This window comes from Thunnus thynnus, chromosome 22 (genome assembly GCF_963924715.1).
Source record: "Thunnus thynnus chromosome 22, fThuThy2.1, whole genome shotgun sequence".
Taxonomy (NCBI): domain Eukaryota; kingdom Metazoa; phylum Chordata; class Actinopteri; order Scombriformes; family Scombridae; genus Thunnus; species Thunnus thynnus.
This window is the reverse complement of record NC_089538.1, coordinates 16,150,021-16,162,822: the sequence shown is the minus strand read 5'-3', so window position 1 is coordinate 16,162,822 and position 12,802 is coordinate 16,150,021. Positions and strand designations below refer to the sequence as shown.

General features: G+C 40.5%; 1 protein-coding gene across 1 annotated transcript; it reads left to right on the top strand.

Moving 5' to 3' along the window:
* The first annotated feature begins 694 nt into the window (after positions 1-694).
* faah2b (fatty acid amide hydrolase 2b) lies at positions 695-12,266 on the top strand. The gene is made up of 11 exons (XM_067580121.1): positions 695-1,002; positions 2,543-2,625; positions 3,213-3,349; positions 3,815-4,024; positions 5,141-5,260; positions 5,356-5,491; positions 7,832-7,949; positions 8,051-8,170; positions 9,789-9,900; positions 10,234-10,425; positions 11,107-12,266. Exons 1-11 carry the CDS (start codon positions 820-822, stop codon positions 11,280-11,282), a joined length of 1,587 nt encoding a protein of 528 aa, XP_067436222.1. The 5' UTR covers positions 695-819; the 3' UTR covers positions 11,283-12,266.
* The last annotated feature ends 536 nt before the right edge of the window (positions 12,267-12,802 follow it).

Genomic DNA, 12,802 nt, shown 5'->3' with positions numbered 1-12,802 from the left:
GATGATGACCTTCACCCTCAGCAGACATTGTTCCTGATGGATGCGGGGCAGCAGGGTGCCGGTGATGTGTTGGGCACCTGAATGTTGTTTTTAGACACTAGAAAAATTGTGAACCTACCCTTTAACCCTTCATATTATGACCCATCACAGCATCCCCTCATAATTAGTCTCTATACCAAATTTATGAATCACAAATCATTCATGAATACCTCATCAACCACAGATAAATGGGTGATTAATCTTTAATGAAGCTTTCAGAAAACAGATAAGGTGTATTCTTTAGTTTTTGCGCTTTTTGTTTATGGAGAAAAAACATTTACAATCACATTATACAGCAGCCCTGTCACATAAAACTGGAGAACATAACAATTTCAGTGAATTATATTAAATGTGAAGAATGAGACAGTATTTTTGGATGGTGACTTTTGAATTTTTGAATAAATATGGGTCAAACACTCTTTAAAAACATGTTTGTGCAGCTGATATAAGTTAAAAAAGAAGTCATATAATTCCAGGTAAAAGAAAATTGTTTAGGGTGTTTTTTTCTGCTCTCAAATGTAAAAATGGGTCAGATTTAAGTCTAAACAGCATGTAAGGGGTTAAGCCAAATACACGGATATCAGATCTTAATCAACTTGGCTCTGGTTTTATTGTGAAGGCAAACTCAGCTCAGTAAACTGTGCTGCTTTGACGCAGCGGCTCATATCTAAATCGTCCAGCCGCTGCATGCTGGGAGACGCGCCGTGTTGGCCCGCAGAGAAGGTGTGACAAAGCCGAGCAACGACCGCTGACCTTCCGTCCTCGCTCCGCGGTGGAAACATGGCACTGAGCCGCCTGGAAAGGGCTCAGGTATGGCTCTTCAAGGCGGTTATGGGAGTCTTATTTGCGCTGTTTCGGTTCCTGTCGCCTCGGAGACCCGCTCCCAGGAAGCTGCCGCCCGTCAACAACCCGCTACTGGTCCTGTCAGCGACGCAGCTCGCCAAGAAGATCCGGCGGAGAGAGGTGTGTGTCGGTCAAAGCAACTCATAACCCCGCCTGGAGGGGCAGATAGACGGGCTGCAGCTGGTCTCATTAGCTTCAATCTATTACTGTCACTTCCTACTTCTACAAGTATTACAGGTTAAAATGAAACTAGACTACATCATCTGTTAGCCGGTAGTCTTCCCATCTATTATGATTTATCTTTTTAAATATCTCTTCATTGCACACATTTCAATTACAAAACCTAGTGCACTGGTCCAGTCTCTAGAGCAGTGGTTCTCTAAGTGGGGTCCGGGGACCCCAAGGGTCTCTTGAGGGGGTTCCAGGTAGAGGGTTCATTCATTTTCACTATAATTACATCCATGAGTAACACAATGACAGCATTTAAGTCTATTTAGGTCATAGGTTTCATACACTTTCTGTAATATAACATCTAAAAGCAAAAATCTTATCAGATGGGGGTCCGTGGTCTTGTTCATGCCAGTTTAGGGGTCCTTGATGTGAAAAAGTTTGAGAGGCACTGCTCTAGAGCTCTTTTATCCAGCCCTGCAGTTTTATCATTGTCTCTGAGTCCATATAAGGGCTCCTGGACTTGGAAACGACAATAAAACTGCATCACCTTTGGAGTAACACCTGACACACCCGCGCTTCCCATTAATACATAGATTTAAAGAGGACAATATATAAGAAACTCCAGCCTTTTCTAATGCTGCTGAGCCCGTCAGACAGGTATGGGCTGGTCTATGTGTAGGTGCTGTATTATATACTAATTGGGGAGGGGGAGAAACACCTTTAAAAACACCTTTAAAACACTAGAACGTGATTATTGTAAGCTTCACAGGTGATGCAGTGCTATTTTATTAGATTGCAATATATTGTGCAGGAGTTAATACACTATTTATAACTTCTGAAATGTGAATATCTTTGTTTTCTATGATAGTAAACTGAATATCTTTGAGTTTTGGACTGTTGATGGAAAATTTCAGTCCTCTGAGGATGTTACCTTGAAAGTAACGATGTCGAGTTTTTCTCTTGTATTTTCTGACATAGTCTATGTTTTTCTACTTCTAGTCTCTGAAATTATAGGATTTGCTTCTGTAAACTAAATATCTTTTGGGTTTTTGACTGTTATGGAGCATAATAAGCTTTTTTAAGACATCACTTTGGGCTCTGCAATATTACAAAGGGCCTATTTCATTATTTTCTGACATTTTATAGAATAAACTCTTCATTGATTAATCGATCATGGAAATAATAGTTGCACTCCAACTTTTACACCCTGTTACACGCCCTGTACTTTTTTAGCAGTGGAAAATAAAAAGTTAAAAGACATCAATATGCAATTACTAGTATGAAATATTATTTTTTGTCATCTTTTCTTTGCATTATACACTTGTTTAGGACACTTAAGATGTCATATTTCAACACTGATTTGAAGCTTAAATCTGATCTATGGGAACGATTTGCAAACCAGTGTCAAATTTCACTCGGAGGAATGCATGCATGCACTATGACACCAAAAAAAATGAAGAATTATTACATTTTTGGCGTGTTTTTGCAGGTGTCCAGTGTGGAGGTGGTTCAGGTTTACATTGACAGGATCCAGGAAGTCAACCCTTTACTGAACGCTATGGTGAAAGACAGGCAAGAATCGCTCCTCCTCATCTGATTCTTTGCTCTAATGTGCAACACAAGTGCAATGTCATTTTACTGGTTTTGTATTGGTTTTTATTGATTGCATTGGTCTTATTGTGTGTGTGTGTCTGTGTGTGTGTTTTCAATGCATTAATGATTTTAAAGATGTTTTTTAAGTATTTAAGTATGTCTGGAGATGATGAGTCCAAGACATATTTCCCTAAAGGGACAATTAAGTCTTAAATAAATAATAAGTAAATAAAACCTTCCTATTCTCTTCTCTCTAAAGTATGTCCAAACTTTTGACTGGTACTGTATGTTTTTATTCTCATTATTTAAATTATTTTCTCTATAATTTACTATTTCCTTTTCTATTTTACTTCCTACACAAAATGTATCATCAATTAATCACTGTAAGATCATGTATCATCAAAAAATCTGAAATTTGTGTTGCGTGTATCGAGTATATCAGTTATACAACACAACGTATAACAGATTCTGACGTTCACAAGTTCTCATCATTGATGTAAAATGTTAAAATCAAGCCTCGTTAAACAGCGTTTGGTCAAGAAATGTAATTTTTCTCTCTTTTCCAGGTTTGCTGCTGCCCTCCAGGAGGCGGCCCAGGTTGATAAGCTGATTGAAGAGGAAACTGGAGGAGAGGAGGTCTTGGAGGACCGACTCCCTTTACTGGGAGTCCCTCTCTCTGTCAAAGAGGCTTTTGCCCTGCAGGGTAACTTCTTGCTATTCAATATCCAGTTTGTCACTTGAAACCAGCAGACAGTTTCTTCTTATAAACACATCAAATTGTCAATGTTTGAGTCAACGTGACACTGGTGCACGTCCAGCCGCACCCTCTCACTGTATACATACAGCTAATTCCATAATACAAGTGGCTGCAAGTAATGTATGTAAGAATTTGAGGCAGCGTTGTTAATCCTGTTACAAAACCCTGTTATATAAGCCATACTTAGTTTCAGTCAACATTTGAATCTGATCTCAACTTTAGTATTTATGAGTCACTGTTCAGTGGAAAAAATGTAACTTTCTTCTTGCATCATGCTGAGCTCAGTATGACCTTTCTGCTTTACTCAAAGCATAAAAAGACCAAAAAAACCAGCATTTTCAGCAAATGAGAATGAAAGTATTGTGCCAGTCTTGAGCTTTAAGTCTATTTGTCACTCTCTCTTTGCGTCAGGCATGCCCCACACTACAGGTGTGGTCTCAAGGCGAGGAGTTTTGTCCACCGTCGACTCTCCACCGGTGGCCCTGCTGAAGAGAGCTGGAGCCATCCCGTTGGGTGTCACCAACTCCAGCGAGCTGTGCATGTGGTCCGAGTCCCACAACCATCTGTACGGCATCACCAACAACCCGTACGACCTGGAGAGGATACCGGGAGGAAGTTCAGGTCAGCGACTGTTGGTTGAATTATTGGTTGGCGAGTTAAAGGATCGACTTTCTCTTTTATAGAGGGAATCGGACGCTGTTGTTGAGTTAAGGTTCAGAGTCATGAACCATTCATTCAGAGCAGCTTATCGCTGGAGTCTGTGTCTTTGTTTCCAGGAATAGCTCTGGTTTTACCTCATAATCATATTACAGTACACTGCAGACACACAGAGAGGCTCTGTATGGCTTCTAATTGAGCTCAGTGGAATGAAAAAAATATGTTCTGTAAATGAAAAACATGATTTAAAAACTAGAAAACAAGTAAATCGTTGGACTATTCTTTACATGTCCAGGATTAAAGAGTCTTCAGTTGAACTGTAGGTGGAACTTTGTGTTTGGTCATATTTCAAAATGGAGGCTTGCCTTTCTCTAATTTTACAAACATTACTGATATATATGAACATTAACAAGTACATAAAACATTACACAAATACAATATTGTCTCTCAGCATCCGACTGCTTGTGTTGGACCTGATCGTTGTGTCAAAGGTTACGGCAGATAAACAAGAGTTATCATGAAGTTATAACAAAGGTGAATCAGAGGAACGCCACATGGTAACACTGTTTTTTCACTATTCACAGAAAATGGTGATTGAAGGAATTGGTTTCAGCTTTATGATTTTCCAGTTTAGCCACTGTACCACTAACTGGTTTAGAAATAATACTGGAGCGATACACACTGGGTGTTTTATCTTTTACAGCCTAGTTGCATTTTTTATGATCACATAAAATACTTTTATCAATCAATACTTTCTTAATATAAATGTACATTATATCATAAAACATTTAGGCCTGATAATAGGTGCAGCATGGAGACCACATGATTTTATGCAACAGTGCAGGTTTAAACCCGTTTTAAACCTTAAATCCAGCTAAACGAGTGACAGAGCAACAAGCGCAATAAGAGGCTTCCTGTTTTCTAGCACAGAGATTATAAATCATAACTCTGACTCTAATTTAATGAATCAAATGAACTATTATTAAATGTGCCCTGACTGCGTCCCTGTTTTGTTTGTGTCATGCACAAACGCACAAACTTACCTCGTCTCTCTCTGTTTATGGGCTCTGCCTGTCTCAGGTGGAGAGGGGAGTATCCTGGGAGGAGCAGGTGCGGTCATCGGCGTGGGCTCAGACATCGGCGGCAGCATCCGTATGCCCTGTTTCTTCACCGGAATATTCGGCCATAAAACGACTCCCGGTAAGAGACACTAAACGTATAGAAACATGTTGGTTGCATCGTCTGGACTAAAGCATGCGTACAGTGAGAGACTGTAACTGATGTGTTTTTCGCAGGTGTCGTGTCAAATGAGAACCAGTACCCTCCTTCCTCTGGCAGACAGAATGAATACCTCAGCACTGGTCCCATGTGCCGCTACGCCGAGGACCTGCTGCCCATGCTCAAGATCATGGCAGGACCAAATGCTGAGAAGTGAGAGCTCTGCTAGTGTCCATTGATTCTGACTTTTTTTTTTTAACTCAGGGAAGCTTTACAGAGGCTTGTTCTTGAACGTATGCTGTAATATGTTAATAGCATCTATTAGGGCTGGGTTTAAAAAATCGATTTTCAGATTTTAAATAGATCCTCATTTGAATGATCCGATATTGATTCATAAAATCCCAAGATTGATCTTTTAATATATGCCTTTTCCTGCAAGTCTTTAATCATGTAAGTCTTGTGTGGCCAGCCTTTGTTTCTTCATGCAACGAGATCAGGCCACGTGAGAGACTAGTGAACCTCAAAAAACATGGATTTAAAAACTATGGAGACAGATAAGAGCTGGACAAAAGCAAATCTATATGTAAGTTGTGCAAGAGAGAGAGGTGAAATATTATCTCTCTCTCTTTCCCAGGGCCCGGACTGCTGTTTAGATTTTGTTGTGTTCTCCCACTACATTTACCCTGCTGAAATGTACACATTGCAGTACTTGATTTATCACCTGCAACTACACAGATATAAATACAGATATAATCTTGACACTAACTAAAAGTAATAACGCACCGCACCCTCTGCACTAAAGAAAGAACTTGTATTATTTTTATCTGGTCACTCAATACTTGCTGACTGTAGAGTCTGTAGAGTTGCACTATATTGTGTTGACTGTAGTGTGTTGGTTATCTCTCTTCTAAAGAAATCTCTGTATGTATATATATATATGTATGTATGTCCTTTGCGTATCTCTTGAACCATTCATCCTATCGACTCCACACTTGGTGGGTGTATGGCTGGGGACCAAAGGGAGTGCAGTGTCGAATTTGGTGCAATTTGGACACGTGATACGTTTAATATTAATAAACATTGAATAAACCAGTGATCAGCGAGCCACTCTGCTCTGTGCAGGGGCAGGGCGGAGCTTCAGGGCTCTACCAACTGACTCCAGCATGTCAGGGAGAGACCAGAGATGAGGCGTGACACGAATCAGAGAAAAGTGCTCCAAAAAGAGAAAAGTAGACAGTGAAAACAGAGCATTTAATCAAGAATGGATACTCTTAACCCGTGTCTAGACAGAAAGCATAGCGTTAGCAGCACGTTCAGCAGATCAGCAGCAGCGAGTGAACCGTTGTGTCTACACAGGAGGCGTTCAGGTACATTGTTGAGTGTAGGTCACCCGTGTCTTGGAAGCGCTCAGAGGCCAATACACAATGACTGTAGTTACATGTGTAAAACAAAGGAAATACTTCCCATGGGCAGTTCAAAACCAGTTTGTCTCATATGTCAAAGCACAAATCTTGGGAGCAAACATACCCACTCAAATCTGAACTGAAGGCACAGAAAATAGGAACGATTTAAAAGCCAAATGTGATCGATCCACTTGAATTTAAGATGCACATTATTTTATTTTTAAATGCAGCCCTTATTTTACTTGCAATGAGAAAAGAACATTTATTTACTATCAGAATATTTATTATTTATAACAAATGTGTATAATAGAGTTATTAGTTTCTTTCATGTTGTTGGTGTTTATACTCATTCACACATCATATCAACTGTATTAATTTTTCTATGTGTTGAAGCAGCGGCCGGAGGCCAAGCAATCAGCCCGTTCCGAACAGGCACTGCACTAGTGTTAGATGAAAAGTACATCGATGTAACTGCTTTGGGGTCAATCTTAACATAAACATTAATATTTTTAATAATGCACCAGGTTAGGTGGTTCCTTGTACAATTTACAGAATTGGTTCTCTGAGAATCTCTTTCATATCCAAGCAAAATTGGTATTGTAACCGATATATCCCCAATCGAATCGATATCGAATAGGAAATCGAATTGAATGGGGACCTTGTGAATCAGAATCGAATCGATCCGGGAAGTCAGTGGCGATACCCAGTGCTGACATGTTAAGTTATTGCTTAGAAGCAAATATGACGGTTATCGTAGGAGGCACACACACACCCTAAATTCTTTGCAGGTGCTCAGTAACAATAATCTGCTCAAACAAACACCTGCACACTGCTATTTTATTCCTAATTCTTTTCTTCTACGTGGACAGGCTGATGTTTTGATTGCAAATATTCTTTGTCAGGTAAAGGTGAGTGTGTGTGGGTGTGAGGCAAATATAGTGTTTAACAATGTAAATCTCCTTATTCACTCAGATGGCGAAACCTTAAGTGAATGCAAAGACCTAAACCACAAGGCCAAGAGTTGGGTGTGGTTTGTTTGACTTGACAGTGTTTAAGCTCAAATCTCTGAGGAGTGGCAGGATTCAACAAATGTCTTTGTGCACCCATGTTTGTCTCATATACTGTGTGCGGTTTGCACATGTGCACACAGGTTGTCGTTGAACATGAAGGTTGACCTGAAGAAGCTGCGGTTCTTCACCATCCCTCACGATGGCGGAGCTCTTCTGACCCGCCCCGTCAGCAAAGAGCTGATGCAGATCCAGCGGGAGGTGTGTTGAATCCTTTCAGTCAAATTAACTTCTGAAGAGTCTGGAAAACTGGACATCAGGGATTATTTTAAAATTAAAATCCTCATTTTGGTGTTTTCCAGGTGGTGCAGCGTCTGGAGGCCGATTTCGGGGTGAAGGTCCAAGAGGTGAAACTCCCTGGGCTCCGATACAGCTTCCAGATCTGGGACACCTACATGGGTCTTCCTGACAAAGAAGGCAAAGTAAGTCTACCTGACAACCTGATCCCGTGCTGCGTACCCTTGCATGTCTGTACAGTGTTATATCAGGTTTCCTTATAGTAGAATGAAGATGAACAGGAAAGACTGGAGGGAAACAGGCTTCTGTTACTTTGAAATTAAGACTCTTTCTGATGGGACGACTTTGGGAGTGAAGGAAAGCAGGTCGAGGCCAAGTCGGAGTCACAGCACCTATTGTAGTCTGCAGCCCAGAAATGGTTCACTAATCTGTTTAGCTACCAGGGCACAGTATTATACACACACACACACTCTCTCATTACACAGGCTGCCTTGACTTGTACACATTTATTTTGGTATGAACAGAAATGTGTATTCAGTTTAAGATAATAGCAGGTTTGATAAATTTTATTATTATTCATTTTTTCCCCATTTGTTTATTTGATCACCTGGTGTGGAGCACAGACAGAACATACAATAATAACAAAATGAGAGCACATAACATGGCTAAAGTACAAGAAATGTTACTTAAAGGACCAGTGTGCAGAATTTAGCAGCACGGACTTGGCAGAAATGGAATATAATATTCATAAGTATGTTTTAATTAGTGTATAATCACCTGAAAATAAAAATTGTTGAGCCCTTTATATCTGCATAGGGAGCAGGTCTTCTTCCATAGAGTCTGCCATGTTGCACCGCCATGTTTCTACAGTAGCCTGGAATGGACAAAACAAACACTGGCTTTAAAGGGCCTTTATTGTTTTTTGTGGCCACCATCAGTTCAGTTGGTTGCAATCTGCAGCCTCGCCGCTAGATGTCACTAAATCCTGAACACTGCACCTTTAAACAATGGAAGTACATTTTTCAAAGAGGCACCTTAATTCACAAATAACTTTTGGCTTATCTGGTTATAATAACATTAATTTAAACATAAACATTCAAGCCCACTTTTAAATGGCAAAAACCACAAGTTATATAAATAAACCCTCTGGTGGCAATAAAAAAATAACAGTTACACAGCAATGCAGCTCTCCGTCCTCATGGTAGTGACTCTATTTCAACATGATTTATGGAGTTTTAACTCCAAATCTTAACTCCAAAATGTGCCTCGTGTCAAGTGGGAGCAGAGCTGCTTAATTATTCCAATAGAAAAACCCCCCAAAAACTTGCTCTGAAAGACCACAGATGGGATGTAATAAGTGTGAACTGCCTCATGACCTTTTTACAAAATGTCTGATTACTGAAAACCGTTTTATTCCAGCTCCTCTCTTTTACCTTTTTTCTTTTTGTGGGTTTTAAGAACAATAATTCAGTGAAGCTAGCCTGTGCTGCTACTTCTCGCTAATATTTTGTGCTCCGTACAAGCGTGTATTATTATTCGTGACTGATAAATCACTCACTTGTGCTATAAAAAGCCTGGTGCTGAGATAAAAACCCTCACAGTACAATAAGGGCACTAACACAGGCCTGTGTTCACAGCGTAATAGTGGGGAGTCGACAAAGTGAGACGTCCAGCGGCAGCAGAAAACAGCGATCATATGACTGTGTCTCTGACATGTGAAGAGAAACAGAACAGCTCTGTGGTCACTGAAATATAATAAACACACACACAGAAACAAAAATTTAAAAAATGTTTCCCCCCTAGCCTCCTCAGCCGTTTGTCGAGCTGATGGGAGAACCTGGACGGCCGGTGTGGCCTGTGTGGGAGCTGCTGAAATGGACGATGGGAAAATCAGAGCACACCATGGCTGCTATCGGTGAGAAGCAGGAACATAACTTTTATTTAGGACTGCAGCTAACAATTTTTATTATCCATTAATCTATAAAGCATCAGGAAACAGTGAAAATGTCAGTATGACTAAAAAAAGTTAATTTGATGGCTGTAATGAAATGTTTATTATATACTGTGAAGTATTATAGATTTAGTAATATAGATTATTTAAATGACAAATGCAGTTTTGAAAACAAACGTGAGTTATGTTAAAATGAAAACAACAAGTAGATGGTCATAAAATCCATCATAAATAAAGACTCAGCCGTCCTAAAGCTGCAGCTGAACCGGACTGTGTGTGTGTCTCTGACGTCTTCAGGTCTGGCCCTGCTGGAGATGGCGCATGGATCCAAACCCGCTTCCCCCTTCATCATCCAGCAGAAGGAGAAGCTGCAGAAGGAGGTGGAAGAGCTGCTGGGGACCGACGGAGTTTTTCTTTACCCCTCGCATCCAAGAGTGGCGCCCAAACACCACCACCCGCTCTTCAGACCCTTTGACTTCTCCTACACCGGTACGTGATCCTCTGCTTCTCCTCTGCTCTCTGCTGTCCTGCCTTGACTATTAAAGCTACCGTACCGCGCTAATTTGGACTCGGCGAAGCATGAAACAGTAGAGCAAAGAAAACTTTACTTGCAACACGACTCATTTGTAAGATTTTGCAGTTGAAGTTAAGTCTTTATTTTTTAGCCCAAACATAAAAAAGCATCGCTGTTTGGTTATTGGGTCATAACACTTTGTCTGGTTGGATAATTTCCATTATTCTTCTACCAACTTTTGTCATTATTCTTAATTTAGGTGCTCGTATTCCATACATCCATACATTGACACATGTATACAAACACAGTCCTGCTGTTAACTTTATTCCCGACTCACTCAACACTGTTTTAAAATAAAACCCTGCAGTATATTCTGTGTCCTTCCATTAACACATTTGTGTTAATTATTCTTTTATTTTTTTTGGTCTGTGCCTCCTTTGATGGCAGTTTTTTTGCTCCTCACAATGTCATTTCACTTAACAGAATAAGCCAAACAGCTTTAAAAGCACAAGATTATAAAAAATTTCTCCTCATTTCTGTCATCTTAAAGCATTTTATTCCATTAAACGCTCCACTAGAACTATCAAACACTCTCTGGTTGAGCTGTCCAGCCTTTAAAACTTTATTTCCACGTACCTTTTCGTTTTTATCCGCAGGTATAATCAACATCCTCGGGCTGCCGGTCACCCAGTGCCCTCTGGGTCTGAACGAGGAGGGTCTGCCCATGGGCGTACAGGTCGTGGCTGGGAAGCTGCAGGACCGTCTGCCTCTCGCTGTGGCGCTCTACTTGGAGAAGGCGTTCGGAGGCTGGAGGGACCCCGGAGCCAACTAAACGCCCCCACACATACACACACAGTCTCACCCGCTAACAGCCATTACCAAACCTCCAGACTGGAGCAGGTTGGATCAAAGTTCGTGGCGCACTGTAATTGCCTTGATGCTTTGCTGTAGTACACGGACACCAAGAGGTACAATCAGCATGTTGAATGTTCAGGTGGAAGAGGTTGATCTTTGCACTGTCATGGTTTTATCATTTACCCTGTTTAGGGACTTTTTTTTGTCATGAGCACGAGCTTTAAAAGAATTGATTTTATATTAGTGGTGATATCTTTAATGAGGCATTCACATTATCACGCGAATAAACAAGGTTTTTGTGCTGTACATGACTTAATATGCAATGTTTGATCAGGACATATAAGTCTTCTGTGTGTGTGTAGTGTAAAATAGCAGATACCTGTTCATTATAGAACATGGAAAGAACTCACGCAAATAGTTTTTCCTCTATTTTATACAGATATACGGTTACATGTGTATGTGCAGTAGGTCTAACTACTGTTGATTAACTCTCAAAAGGTCAGTTAGTGGAAGGTTCGAGGTTTTAAATGCCTTGCACGCACACACAAGTGTTACTTTGATTAATTAGACGTGTGCTCCGGTTCAGGCTGAGTGGAGCGATGCTGACAACACCTGACTCCATATACATTAAAGAAACATAAAGCTGTAACTTGTCCTGCACTCACAGGCGCAACCAGTCAAAGGGAGACGACAATCAAGCAGAATAAGTGTGAACACCTGAGCTGGTGTGTACAATACATGTGTAGGTGCTTTTAATTAATTGCTAAAGCTAAACAACAGACGACAGAATAATCGGCATCCTTGACACCAACGCTGGACGTCAAAATGTTTTCAGTATGAACCGTTAAACATGCAAAACCTCTCCTGCGTGATAATGTGAATGCTTGCAGTTAATCGACTGTGGTGCCTGTTTTATGCTGCAACTCATCTGTTTCAGATAATAAATGGTCTGAATCTTTAACCTCATCTCTTCTTTAACAAAACACACTTTTGTCCAACCTGCGTTTAGTTGAATCAAACTGGTTCGCCCAGTTTTTCCTGTGTGAAAAGAGAAAACCAGAGAAACCGAACTAAAGGTTTGAAAAGGCTCTTGAGACAAATACCAAAACGCCCCCCTGGAGTCTGTTGTCACTTTATTTTCTTCCCTTCTTTTGAAAAAAAAAAAAAAGGATGAAAAATTATTGAACATCTACCAGAAGGCTCCAAAACAGAACTTGACAGCATTAAGAACTATGCACCGCTCATATTTTTTGGTCACCTCTAGGATGACTGTCATAATTGTTCTCCTTTCTTGTCACAAACCGTGAATCTGTTCTGAAAGGTAGAAGAAGCGTCACATTCATACAGTAAAATACAGACAGCTCGTCTTTTTTCTTCTTTCTAGACACGTGACATGCTTGTACTTCAGAGTACAAATGTTGAAAAGTGTCTGCCGTGAGAATCGTTCCTCTGCTCAGACTCTTATAGCTCACTCTCTCAACCGTCCTGACCACAGCA